The sequence below is a fragment of the Globicephala melas genome, chromosome 9 (assembly GCF_963455315.2).
Source record: "Globicephala melas chromosome 9, mGloMel1.2, whole genome shotgun sequence".
In the NCBI taxonomy this organism is placed as follows: Eukaryota; Metazoa; Chordata; class Mammalia; order Artiodactyla; family Delphinidae; genus Globicephala; species Globicephala melas.
The window spans coordinates 91,606,480-91,620,713 of NC_083322.1; the positions used below are offsets into that span (position 1 = coordinate 91,606,480).

A 14,234-nucleotide genomic window follows, 5' to 3' on the forward strand; every position below is an offset into this window, starting at 1 on the left:
TGATCCTGCGGATAGCTGTGTTGATACCTTGTTTTAGTGTGAGTCAAAAGATAGCCTGTCATCAGTTGCAGATGAGGGTTAGAAAAGCCCAGTTAAAACGCCCTGAGTGGAGCAACATGTTTATTCATTAGCATCTGTAATGATATTAAAACAGTGTGTCAAAGAAAGGGTGTTATGTGTGTGTGTGTGCGCGCGCATGCATGGTCCAAGTGGTTAGTATACATTGGCATTTTACAGAAAGGGAAGATAAAGGATGCCAGGAAAATGTTATATCTGTGACAGAAAGTATACAAGGCTCATAGAAGATGCCGAATACCATCCCTTTACTGATGTCTATAGATGGTGAAATTTTTGATGGTAGCAAGCGTTTCTGGATCCTTACATCCCCCATCGTCCCTTGAATAACACCTCGTACACGATGAACTGTCAGTAAATACCTGTTGAATTGCATCAGCTTTGTCCTAAATAGAACCGGATTCGGAGCCATCCCCAATCATGCAAATGAAAGAGAACATAAATAAATATTAATAAAAGCTGGCCTTGCTTTAAAATTGCCCTTGTTTCAAAGGCTAGAGATTTAAAGAAATACTCAGTTAAGTCTCTTTTTATGGTTGGGGTTAGAAACAAAATATTTTGAATAGAGGTTAATACGAGAGCTGAGGAGGGTCGGGAGAGTCCATTAAAAAAAAAAAAAAAAAAAAGGAAAAACCTCCCAGTTCCTGTATTTGTGAGAGCCCAAATCCCTAGGAATGAGAAGATTTAGCTAATCTTTCCAATCACATTCTCCCTCCCTCCCACCCCGTCTTCTTGGAATTATGTTATCTCTGCTGTCTTAAAAGCTCAGAAGCCTTTTGAATTGGAGCAGCATTCAAAGGACAGTCAAGGGTCACCCTTGGAATATTAAAGGAGAGTGGATTACAGGAGAGGGAGGAAAAAGGAGCAGCTGGTGCGAGGTGCAGCCCTGTGCAGACCCAAGGCAGAAAAGGAGAGGAAAACTCCGCAGGAGCTGGTGTTGGCCGAGAGAAACCTGCCCAGATTGCTAGGAAGGACAAGAAATAGCAAGGTAGCAACCCGTATTATTAGTCCAGCCCATGTTATTGTGTTTTGAGAGGAGAGGAAAGGAAAACACCTATTAGTGAAATCAATTAGACAATGGCCTTTTGAGCAGGGATAGAATGGCTTTTTTAGAGAACGTGGCTACGTGCTTGGAAGATTAAAAGCCAGATACTGTTATAATTCAGGGATACAACTCTACAGAACTTATAGCCCCCTGACCATTCTTAAAATAATAAGACCGTAGGATTTATAAAGCAAATTCCTTCTCAAAAGACATCAGAGTAACTTAGTTTTTAAAAATCTAACGAATTTTTGGTCTTCCATCATTTATAGATGTCAAGTCTTGTTTTGGTTTTTCAAATAAAATCAGTGAATATTTAGGGAGGGCTTATGATGTGCCAAACACCATCTTAATATTTGGAGTAGGCGGATGCAGTGACAGGCCCTTACTCCTCAGCAATGGTTACTGGGGAGGCGGGGGAGATGAAGAGGTGGATCAGGAATCCCTTTGAAAATCAGATGGCAAAATGCACACAATGTTCACACTCTGTTAGGCGGGTGGCAGACCTAGAGCAGTATATACAGCGCTTATTACTGCTAGGCACTTGGCCTGTTCTAACCATTCTTTGTCAACTATTTAATCTGCAAAGCTATGCCACGAGGCATATACCATTATTACTCCCATTTCCTCTCAGAGAAATTGAGACTCAGGCCACAGTAAGGCCCTTGCTGCAGGCCCTTCACTGAGTAGAAAGTGACACCACTGGTGAGGCTGGCCCCAGTTGGCCCACTGTGGACCAAAGGGAGGGCATCTCTCTGCAAATTAGACCAGACAGTCCCCGACACTTTACTGCTACCTGCCGGAAAATGTCTTAGTACAGTCATTATAAAAACGTGAACGGCGCTTTCTCTGGCTGTGCGTTGCCTAGTCATACTCAGCCGGAGAAAAGCTGGACCTGCCGAGTATGGAGGTTGTGGCATGCTCAGTGAGATGTGGACCCAACCTAGAAGGTACTGCTAAACCTTCAGGTTTCAAACTGGATGTTTAGGAATGTTAGTCTGTCAGCAGGGGGCAGAATGGATTTTTCTATTTATTTATGGAACTTTGAAACTATAAGGAACTACAAGGATCGTTTCTGAATAAAAGGTTTTTCTCCTCAACTGTCTGTCTTTTGCTATTCAGAGTGGAAGAATTGAATTAGATGTGTCCACATATTTAATGGATTATTCATTTAATTCATTTCTCGGAATATTTGCTTCCGAGAAGAATGATAGAATTAGAACATTTGTAATAAAATATTTCTAATATGCTGTGTGTGTTTGATGATACTGCTCCTGAATGACCATGGGGTGCCTGGGAACGAGAGTGAATTGTGTAGGAGCAGCGTCAGAGGGAGAATCTTCTTGGTTGAACAGGAGGCATGGACAGAGCTGAGGCTGAGGCCCATGGTGGGCCGGCCATGGCCTCATCTGCAGCCACCTGAGTCCAGCACTGATGCCTTTGCTTGGTTGAGCTTATCCCCTGGACCAGACATAGCTTTGCTCTCATTCAACCTCCGTCCTAAGCAGAGAAAAAGGACTTTCCTTTTCCCCTTCAGTGTTGCTATTAAATCCTTCCATTTTGTCTTTTGGTAAAACAAAGTAACACAATCATGCAAAACCAAACTCACATTTCTGGAAGCAGAATATGGGTCGGTGTGTATGTGTGTGCGATGCCAGACAGGTAAGATAGCCAAGTGAGGCCTTAGTTTCATATTGTATAGTTTCAGACGTGATTAAACGTATGATTAAAATATTAAAAATGCCAACCAAGGACAATCCTTGCCTTAACCAACCTTCCTTCCTTCCTTCCTCCTTCTTCACAATCAATCAAAACACATTTCTTGAGAGCCTTTTTTTGTATCACACACAATATTGGCGCCCAGTATTGGGGATTCTGAGACATGTCTGTCTGCAGAGGGCTCAAACATCTCAGCTGTAGAGTCTACTGCTTAAGTCTTTTGGAAAAGTAAGTGATTAACCAACCAAAAAACTGTCCTGATTTTACTGCATCTGTGATGCATGGCAAATATGTAACATGGGCGGACCTGTGAAACCCTTTCTTTAAGTACACTGAAGTCTCCATACAGAATTATCTATCTATCTATCTATTTAATGTCTATATATGTACCTCTCTCTCTCTCTCTCTCTCTCTCTCTCTCAAGTACCTCTTAGAATTTTTAAGATGCTAGAAAGTACGTTTTTTAGGATAATGTAGGTTGTTTTTTCTTTGTAACTCCTTAGTAACTGTACATTCAAATCTCTAAATACAAGTCCATTTCAATCTGTGTTGTTTTCTGATTAAATTCTGATACCTATTTGAAGCCGTCAGATTATAAAGAATGTATGAATATAGGGTATATGTATGCAATGTCGATACTGCTGTATAACCCCATTACCAAAAGACCAGATCTAGATGAGCCTGGATTGAACTCTTATTGATGCTTTTTCACAAAGGCAGCAGGAAATTGAATTGATGGTGCTATTAGGTTGTCAATATCAGTGTCTCCCTATCTTCCCAGATAAGTATATGTGAAGCATCACGCATACAGTCATTTTAACCTCTTGGGGGCAAAGGAGCTATAGAGGTACAAGGTGATGAGCTAGATGATGTGTGTCTATCTGTACACTAGATTCTTTGTAGAAGTCCAGAACTCGCTGACTACTGTTTGATTGATTATGTTATTTCATCTTATGTTTTGCTTATTTATTTGCTTGTTTGCGTTTAAATACAGCTGTGTCTGATGCTCTAATCTTTAACTGGAGTTGTCTGTAGACCATTAGCAGAGTTAAGAGGATGTGGCACTCATGGTGGGACTTGGAGAAAGATAGAAACTCTTTCTATAGCAAGTGACGGGAGAAGGAGATTGTATGCTTAACTGAAGTTCAACAAACCTCAACAAAAAGGCAAGAGGCTCTTAAACTGTGCCCATGTGTACAAAATGAAATACCATCCTCTGACACCAAAGCAAATCAGATATTTTGCAATCTTTTTCTTAATTAATTAAATTAATTTATTTACTTTTGGCTGTGTTGGGTCTTTGCTGCTGCGCATGGGCCTTCTCTAGTTGCAGTGAGTGGGGGCCACTCCTCATTGTGGTGCACGGACTTCTCATTGCGGTGGCCTCCCTTGTTGCAAAGCAGGGGCTCCAGGCATGCAGGCTTTAGCAGTTGTGGCTTGTGGGCTCTAGAACGCAGACTCAGTAGTTGCGGCGCACGGGCTTAGGTGCTCCGCGGCATGTGGGATCTTCTCGGACCCGGGCTCGAACCCATGTCCCCTGCATCGGCAGGGGGACCCTTAACCCCTGCGCCACCAGGGAAGGCCAGATATTTTGCAATCTTTTTTTTTTTTTTTCGGTACGCGGGCCTCTCACTGTCGTGGCCTCTCCCGTTGCGGAGCACAGGCTCCGGACGCGCAGGCTCAGCGGCCATGGCTCACAGGCCCAGCCGCTCCGCAGCACGTGGGATCCTCCCAGACTGGGGCACGAACCTGTGTCCCCCGCATCCGCAGACGGACTCTCAACCACTGCGCCACCAGGGAAGCCCTGCAATCTTATTTTATCCTTCCAAGATGGTTCTGGGCATTCATCTTAACTAACTATCCCCTAGATAAAATGTTGGGGATTGATGAAGGCAATAGTGTAAGTTGCCCAAGGCATCTTCTGAACAGGGGTTCTGGACTCTATTTCACTCTGTAAATGACCATGCCTGCTCTCTAAGACACCGTGGGTCATCACCCAGTGTAGTGGGTTATGTTGCAGTGGCCTAAGCCAGATTTTATTTGCACAATTACTGGGTTCTTTAGTGGTTGATGGCAGTCAGTAATGATTTGAGATGGGGGAGACCTTGCTACATCCCCAAAGCCTTCCTACCTGCTTATAATGAAATCAAGCTCTGAGACCAAAAGTTGCCATACATAACATAGTTATTAAATATCCCCAAATATTATTATCCCCCAAATTATTAATCATCCCCAAATAGTTTGTTCAACCTGTTTGTATACTTGATAAAGTCATAGCTGTTTGTCGTTTTGGGTGAACAGAGCACATCTGGTATGGAAGGTTCATTAAAGTAGGTGTGGCAAGATTCTAGAAGCAAGATGAGTTTCCTTCACGGTCAGCATTAGGCAACTAGAACTCTCTGACCCAAAGATTGGACATGGGACAGTTTGGGGGTCAAACCTTAGGCCACTAGCCCCAAGAGCATAAGCAACAGGACTTTCTGGATTTTTAATATTCTCTGGTTCCACTCAAGGGTGGAGAACGTCTCCAAAATATTTTAGCCAATACATATATCTTGAATATGACTAATTTAACCAAGTGAGAACTCATTTCTAACCTCCATTAATGCTGATCAACAATTTCACTCAAAATTAATATAAACTGTACTAATTAGCAAAATGTAGAGTGAGGGAGTGGGGACAGTGAACAGAGGTAGCTGTGGAATTTGTGGTGGCCAAGCCTGGAGTAGGGACTTTCTGATTAAACACCAGCCCTGGAGCATGAATACTGTTTAAGGCAGCTGACCGAGCCCAGGGTAGACCTCAGGGGTCTGAAAACCTTTTCTGTAAAGGGGCAGAGAGTTAAGTATTTTGGTCTTTGAAGGCCATAAGACAGAATCTAGGCTGCCCTTAAGGAAGGGACATGACCTTGGAAAAGGCAGCTCCTGGGAAGGACTCAGGGGTGAGCCATCCTTAGCCAGCATTCTGGGCAGCTGGGAAATGAGTGCCTTGGTCCTAAAGCAGGGATCTAGGTAGCACATTGCAGCATCCACTGTAGTGTACACTTCTGGTCCAATCTGAAGGCGTGGAAAGAAAAACAACTCACAGTCCATTGGAGGCCTTAATGAGGGAAGAGGTGTGGTGAAAATGGTCTCTCTGTGTAACACTTTCTACCTTTCAAAACATATTCACATGCAGTATCTGTACATGACCTCACTCAGGTCTCATATTTTTCCCTTGAGATACGTAAAGCCATGTTGGTACAGAATCCAAGAAGAAAGAGATGGTGATTCACCGCCAGTCATGCAGATGCTAAATCAGGGGGTATCCATGAAGTCTCCTGAAGTTTCCTCAGTACTTCACTACTTCACTCTTGAAACCCAGCATTTATTTTGAGTTTTGAATGCCCTGCTTGATTTTCACAAATATTCATCTTCTTTATTTTGGGATGGGTTAAATAAAATGTTGGCCACACTAACTAAAAGTGGAGAGACGAGAAAGAAAGAACAGTTGTGAGTACTGGGTTGAAGTAGGCAACGTAGGTTGGGATCAGCATGTTGCTGTGAAAATCTATTGTGGGATTATCAAGGGTATACGTTTGAGTTTTGTAATTAAATTTATTGTAATGCAATTTTTTGTCTGTTGAGTATTTGCTAAAAATGTGGGATTTCCAGCTTTTCTCAGAACAGTTTTTGTTTGCAGTCTAGGAAGTGACATTTAAAATAAAATTATCAGTGGTGGGTAAATTTATGGTGTTTTTAATGTCTTGTGATCATTAATTTTCAGAATTTTCAACTATATTATACATATACATATAAAGAAAAATATGTACACATATAAAGAAAAACATAAAAATAAACTATGGGCTTATTTCCAAAAGTCAAATAGAATATCTTTTTAAAACTTATTAATAGAAGGAGGAAGTATTGCATAATACGTAGAAAAATTAGAAATTCTTTGTAACTTTTGGGGGAAAACATTCTTTGGTACATTAAATTTCATATTGAGAACTAACTTCATTAACCTTAATAATATTTGGTAATTGGTTAAAGAAAGAGAAAAATTGTTTTTTCTTTCCATGGCTAAGGTAACAGAATCCACACTTGAAGTTTCCTTTTTCCCAAACCCGCTAAGGTCAACTTTCTTCCTCTTCATTCATTTATGATTTTGATTTTTACTTCTCAGTGGGAGAAATTAAATACAAAATGTGATGCCGTCTTTGCACCTTAAATTGTCTGTAGGTAATTTGTTCTGCTGATTCCTAAATTGAAATGTAGCATTTTAAGGGTGGGGGGAGGGAAACCCAATATACTTTTTTTCCTTTATAATGGATATAATTTTTCTATCGAGTTCTAGAAATAGATCTGTTGAGTGCAACTTTGCCCTACTCTGGCGCTTTGTGACCAAATGAATTGTTCCCTTGGATTTTTGAAGCCTGCCTGCCTGCCTATCTTATAAATATTTTCCTCAAAGCTGTTCTGATTGCCTGCTTCATAGTTGGTTTGTATGTACATAAAAATATGCTGGACTGAGTTCAAGCTCAGTTTAGAGGGGCGAGGGTATTTCCATCGCGTGGCTGCCACTGGACATGGATGTTTTGCTGAGTTAATAATAATCTCCCTATCTTTAGTTTCCCTTACTATAAAATGAGAATGATTATGCTTACAAAAACTCTGTTGGTTAAATTATTGAAGGCCTTTAGCTGAATTATATCTTTGTTTATCTGGTATTATTTTTAACAGCCTGGTGAAAGCCCAAGTCAAATTCTTTCCTTTGCACAGTGCCCTATATCTGCTCTTCAAGTAAAGGTTTTACAACAGAAATACATGGGGACATCCTTATTTAAGAATTAAAGAGTATCAGAAATTAGCACACAAAGAGTATTTACAGTTAGTATATACTAAGCTGTGTATAACTGTATATGAATAAATGGTAAGGAATATTAATTAGGTAAAAGAATGTAAGAAGCACTAGACAGATACGTACTTGTTGAAGGCGTCTAGCCTATTATTATAGAATAGTTAAAAATTAGAACTGTAATTTACGTTAGCTGTAATCTAAGCAGGCACAGTCTAAAATGTTTCAAGAAGCACGAGATCTGTTAGATAATATACTGAAGACTAAGGAAAAGGTCTTCCATGGTCAGATAATTGTGGGAAGTGCTACCTTAGGCAGAGTTGAATTGATTTCTTTCCTGGTAGACTTTTCTGCTGTGTTTTCCACGTGGGTATGATTACAAAAATCCTTTATTGTAGAATCTCTTTTAGGACAAGTGTTCTGTGGAATGCACTTTGGAAAATACTGTTTTATTTTGACCCTTTCATTTTCCAGATGAGAAAACCGTGGGTGAGAGTGGTTAAGTGATTGCTAAGATTATGTAGAGCGTGACACTGTCTGATGTCCTCTCTACCATTCCCTGTCACCCCATGGATTTTACCTAAGCAGCGTCAGACAGAGAGGTGTTTTTTTTCTAGAGTCTGAAGAGAAGAAGATAGTATACACAGCATACTGTGGGAATTGGTTATCCAGGGTTTAACACCCTTCCCAGTCCATAATTCAAGTTCTGGGAAACCCCATGGGTTACCTAGTCCATGAGCCTCGGTTATTTTCACGCAGTAGAGGATGCTGTATAAAAAGCTGCTGATCCTTGGAAATGAAATCTACTGGGGTTCAAAATACAGCCTCACCACTTATTAGCTGTGGGGTAAGTCACCTAAGCTCTCTGAGTCTCAGTCCTTTTTCCCTAAAATGGGGTTAATACCTTGCATACTTTGAGTGACATTAAGTATATCTGAGGTGCCTATTTGGTAAAGGCATTCAATACATGCAATCTATTTTTCTTTTTTAACAATGCACAAAGGAGGTTTAAATAATTGCTGTGTGGTCTGATGCTGACTGCAGTCCTTTCATTGTAGGACATGGTGAAAATTTTTGAGATTTTGCTAATGGAATCTACATCTCTTATTTCTTCTTTTTTTACTGTCTGGCTTCTTGGGTCTCTTATGACCCTTGTGAATTCCTGTATTGGCACATGCATCTCCTATTGCTTATACTTGACACTGTTCCATCTTGGACAAGTCCCTTTCTTCAGTCAGGGCCAATGAACAAACTGCAGAGAAGTCCCAACTTCTACCACTCTAGTTGTGACAATTTCAGATTTCCAAGTAAGAAGTCTTCACCCACTATTTTTTTGCCTGCACTAGCTCTTTCTGTTCCTATCTGCTGCTGCAGCAATCCTTGTACATGTGAAAGTTGTAGCTCTCTGACATTCCTGCAAGCACCCACGTCGGTGCACGTTGGAAATCCTTTCCTTACTCTGGGAGAAAGGATTTCACAGACTGACATCACGTTTGGCAGGGAGAAAACAACTTCCAAGCCAAGTGCTGCTTGAAAGAGGTACGCCCACCTCAGTCGCTTATAAGACTGTGTTCAGGGGTTACTCCTTGTGACGCAGTTTCAAATGGACCCCCCCAGTGGCTATAGCTGTGCTTAAAAGCTGTCTGCTCTCTGCCTCTCTGGGGCTTTGCTCTTTAACCATGTCATGCACATATATATGTGGCCTACAGCTGCATCATGGGAAAATGTAGAGCATTTTGTAGGATGAAAATCAGATGAGTACTTGGATGACAAACTCCTGAATTTTCAAAGCTCAGGTCACTGAGAGGCACTAGTTGGGAACCTAGCTGTGGATGAGGGTACCTAAAAGTAATTTAAAGAAGAAGAGCTAATGGTCAGTGAGTATACGCCATCTGCCAGTACATGCTTTGCACACATCAGCCAGACTGAACATCTTAAAAGATTTAAGTGCACTTGAACTTAGCAGCTGCATTTCAGCTCCTCTGTGGGATTCGGGATTCAGTTTGACCATTCACAAATAAAGCAGGAATAGAATATCCTTTTCTTAAGTCTGCCCAGGTACTCACTGATACATGCATAACCGTGTTTGGCTTATCACGAGGGTAGTGAATGTCATTGTAAACACAAGTCTAGCATTAACACCATCTTCAAAAATGCTCCAATGAGCAGTGTGGCCACAGAGACTGGGTGTCTTAAAGGCATGAGTCACACCCGCTCCTTTAGATCAGAGAGATTGCGGACTCAACCTTTTATAAAGTAAAATAAATGCACTAGAATTTAAACCTGGTCCCTTTCCTTCATGTGAAGCTATGAGGTAAGGCAATGTTTCCTTTTCTACCTCATTCTGCTCTGCTTACCGAATCAGAAGACTCCAAACACGTGGTCTTTCTTAGATACATAGGAAAGAAATTGGGGGAAATTTGGAGACTTTTGTGTCTCCTTTCCCCTCTGCCTGCCCCATTCTCCTCCCCCCAACCCCCCATTTTCAAGCGCTCCAAACCTCCACCTCCAAACACAGTAAATGAAATGCTAATCTATCACCAGCAAATTTAGGCTGACAATACTGTGAATCGACCGTATTGATGACATTGATTACATTTCAAATATTTACACTACAGTGAGACAAGCCTAATTTATTCTCTAAAGAGTTCAAGGTAGGGCTCAACCGTTTCCGAGTGGGGGAGACAATGGAGAAATGTTTGTGGTTGCTATCTGCAATAATCTGATGCTGACAGAGAGTAGTATTTTATTTAGTAATTAACAGTGTAAAGGGGAGAGAAGCTGTCATGTTGGTTCTTAAGCTGGAGAATGTGATGAAAGATGATATCTGCGATCTCATCCTTTCTACTTGTTTAGGATTGTCAGGATGAGAAATGTCAGCATTATGAAAGCTCGGCTCTGCTCTTGATATGATAAAACCCTTCAAAAGCCAGTCTTCCTCCATCCCTTGTCCCCCTCCTTTCTTGCTCTCTCTCTCTGCACTTGCTTTTTATTTATCCTGTTTTGTTAGATGGCAGAAATATAATTCTTTTCTTTCTTCCTATTATAAGCCACCATTTTTGTTTTATTATATGTTTCACAACCCCTAATGCCCCACTGAAAATTACCTTGTTAAATGACAGTGTTTCAAAGCCATGAATCCTTTCCACCATTCCCTCAGAGGTTTGAAACAGTCAACAGACTGTAAAGAATAAATAATAAAAAAGTATTGATTATTTTGATGACTGTGAGATTCAATTAAGTATTAATTTTGCCCTCCAGTGGACCTATCAAGGTATTCAAAAGGGAGGATTTGGCTCAGCTAAATGCGTGCTGAGTGCTTCAGACTTAAATAGGGAGAAAATGTGTTTACCTACAGTATTTGAAGAAGAAGTGCATTGATGCACAGAGTCCAATATTTAAGTGCTGTGCAAATTAAGCCCTGGTGACAGTGACATTGTTTTCCGTGGTATGAGTATTGACTAAAGAAGTGAATTTGATGACAGCTTAAACTATTTGTATTGATTAACATTTTCATAGATTATCATGTGTCATATCAAATTCACTTTTCAGGCATGAATACATTAAAAAAAAATAACCCCAGGCTTACCACAACCAATGTAATGATGGGACAAGACAGCATGCGGCCCTACCTGCCCCTGCGCTGGTCACCTGTCTCCTGCTCAGGAGCCATTTAAGCATGAACTTGGCAATAAATAGCTCCCAGAACACGCAAAAGGGGCACTTCCGGCTTTTCTCTCCCTTCTGCCTCTGATACCTGTGCCACCGCAATAGCATGCGTCTTAGTTTGCAAATGGAATAGAAAGCTGCCCTTGGAAAAATATTGCTGATCCTAAAATGCCCTCCTAACGAGCTGAAGATAAAGCAGATTTAAATTATTGGGGGGTAAAGTTTGCCTTTTCGGAGGTGATCTTTGACTTCTTTTTCTTTAATGCTCTGGGCATAGGATGCTCTAGGTATCCGAATTATTGAACAGAGTTTGTAAGTATTTTTCCAATTCCTTTCAAAAACTGTAAACCAATTTTCATCTCTTTTATTGTTTGCTTTCAAATGTTCATTTGATTTGGGGTCAGCTGCAGTCCCAAATCTGGGACCAGCGAAGTCAACTTCTAAGGGTGCTGCTAGAATTTACATAAGAAATCTCTTTCATTCCATTGAAAGCCTTTGGACGACTCTTTTCTCCCTGTCTCTTTTTTCTTCTCTCGGGATAGGGTTTAATTGCTTCTCCCCCAGGGAGAGGGCTTTCTAAAATAGCCCTTGGGTCCTCCCTAGGATGCTCCTTCCTTTTGAGTCTGTTGCCGAAGTACAAACCCCGCACTTTCTTTTTTTTTTTCTCTCTTCTTGCATTCAAGACAGCACAAGGTGTAAAAACATTTGCACAAAAGCACATCCCACAATTAAAGCTGTGTTGGTTAGGTTGCTTTCAAAGAAGTTTTTTCTTTTCTCTCTCTCTCTCTCTCTTTTTTTCCTCAGAAGCCTCCTGCATCTTTCTCATGCTAGTTGAGCTTTAATAGGGTGGGGAGGAATGGAGAACTCGGGTCTGTAATAGCTCTTCACTTGACTGCAGCCAGCAATAACAGCGGGAGCAGTCAGAGATAAGAGAGAGGGGAGAGAGGGAGAGTCTGTGTGTGGAAGAGAGAGAGAAGAGGAGAGGGAGACAGAGGACACGCACACACTCAAGCAGCCACTTTTTTTTTTTCCTCTCCTTCACTCTTTTCCCCCATCCTAGGATCCAATGATAGCTGGACAAGTCAGTAAGCCCTTGCTGTCAGTGCGGAGTGAGATGAATGCGGAGTTGGGAGGTGAGGACAAGGCTGCTACTTCAGACAGCGAGCTGAATGAGCCCCTGCTTGCGCCCGTGGGATCAAATGACAGCGAGGACACTCCCAGCAAGCTCTTCGGTAAGTCTGTCTAGGTCTTTCATTTCACTCCTACCATGATGTCCGGAAAAGCCATCCACGCCCTCACCCCCTCCTCTTTTTTTTTTTTTTTTTTCCTGTTGTTCATTCAATTTTCTTCTAAGTACCAAAGAGGACCTTGGCATCTTGGAGGGGCTGAACCACCCCAGCTGATGAAGCCAGCTGGCTGGGAGGGTGTCCTCCAAACTTTTCCCAACCAGGAACTTCCTCCTGCCCCTTTGCACTGGTCAGATATTGCTAGCGTCCCCGGGCTAGAGATCATGGGGAAAAAAAGAAGAGGAGAATCATCGTCAGGAAATCAGTTCCATTGTGAGAATTGGTTAACGTTTATTGAATAAATATCGACTCGGTTTCGGGTTGCTTCGCAGCCTTTTGTTAAGGGGAAGGAGAGTAAAGAGTTATTATCTGTAGTCAAAAGACCAGAGAGGGGAACTGAAAAATATCAATACCGGTCATTCTCTGCCAGGTAAACAAAGGTGGCTACGGGAAGGGCACAAAGACATAACATTTTGTGATCACAATTAGAATGAACATCTCTTCTTTTAAAAGGGTGATGAGGGAAGAAAATAGGTCCTTGGCATCCCTCGCCTCGGCCGCTCTCCTTTAACAGAGGTTTATAGCCTCATCCTAATGTAGAGGCAGCCCAGAACCTTTTTAGAAATCTTCGTTTCGTAAACAAGAACAAACAGAGTGCCACTCCAGCAAAGACATCTGTCATTCAAACAGATGACACTCTGTAAGCCAACTCAAGCAACTGTGATCTCTAATCAGAAAGGGGAGCAGGCTGTGTTGAGGCGCGTGACTGAGTGATGGATGGTGATAGATGTCTCTGCTGGGAAGGCACTTTATGGGATAGAGTGACATTAGGTTTTCAGAACAGTTGTTCCTGAAACACTTGCTTTTAATTATTTCCAAGTGTTTATATACTTCTGACACTAAATATATATTATCTATACACATATATAACACATACTAACCTGTTCATACATATATATACTAACCTGATATATATACCTCAGAGATATATATGTATTGATCAGGCAGAGAACAGGTTAAAAGCTGTCAAGTGCCTGAACTGTAAAGAAACACAACATCATGGCATAGACTCCTTTATTAAGAAAGTCATTAATTCAGTTAAAAACATGAGCTTAAAAAATAACTATAGAAAAATGCAGCTTAGTTTGGCAACTCTAGGCCAGCTTCAACACAGGAGTGTTCCTCTGATTTTAAATACTCAGTCAAACACTAGAGGAGTATTGCAGAGAAACTTTCTGTATCAAATTTTCTGTTGGTAAAATACTGTTTTGTAGTTAAGAGTATAGGAGATGCCAGTTTCAAGAAATTTTTTCATATGACCCTTTCTTGCAAAAGCGGCAATTCCACTTCTGACATAAATTTTCCATACCTAGGCATTAAGGTTTTAGTATTTTTACTTTAAAGAAATATTTTGTTGTAGTCTGAGTTTTTATCTGTGTAAGAAGAGTTATGTCCTAAAACACTCATTTCATTTCAAGGGGTTAGTGAGAGAAGGCAGATAAAACTGTAAATTGCAGGAAGGCAGAAGCCATGCTCCAGCCTCTTTGATGTTGAATATACTAATACTAAGCACTCTGACTTTTAAAAAGTAATCAATTGTGAATTCA

The 14,234-nt window shown here is 41.1% G+C and overlaps 1 protein-coding gene across 1 annotated transcript in view; it reads left to right on the plus strand.

Moving 5' to 3' along the window:
• POU6F2 (POU class 6 homeobox 2) overlaps positions 1–14,234 on the plus strand; it is a 450,196-nt gene that overhangs the window by 76,592 nt on the left and 359,370 nt on the right. Inside the window, exon 2 of the mRNA XM_030871170.2 lies at positions 12,402–12,573. Coding sequence (XP_030727030.1) covers positions 12,402–12,573 — 172 coding nt within the window. The remainder of the gene's footprint in view (positions 1–12,401; positions 12,574–14,234) is intronic.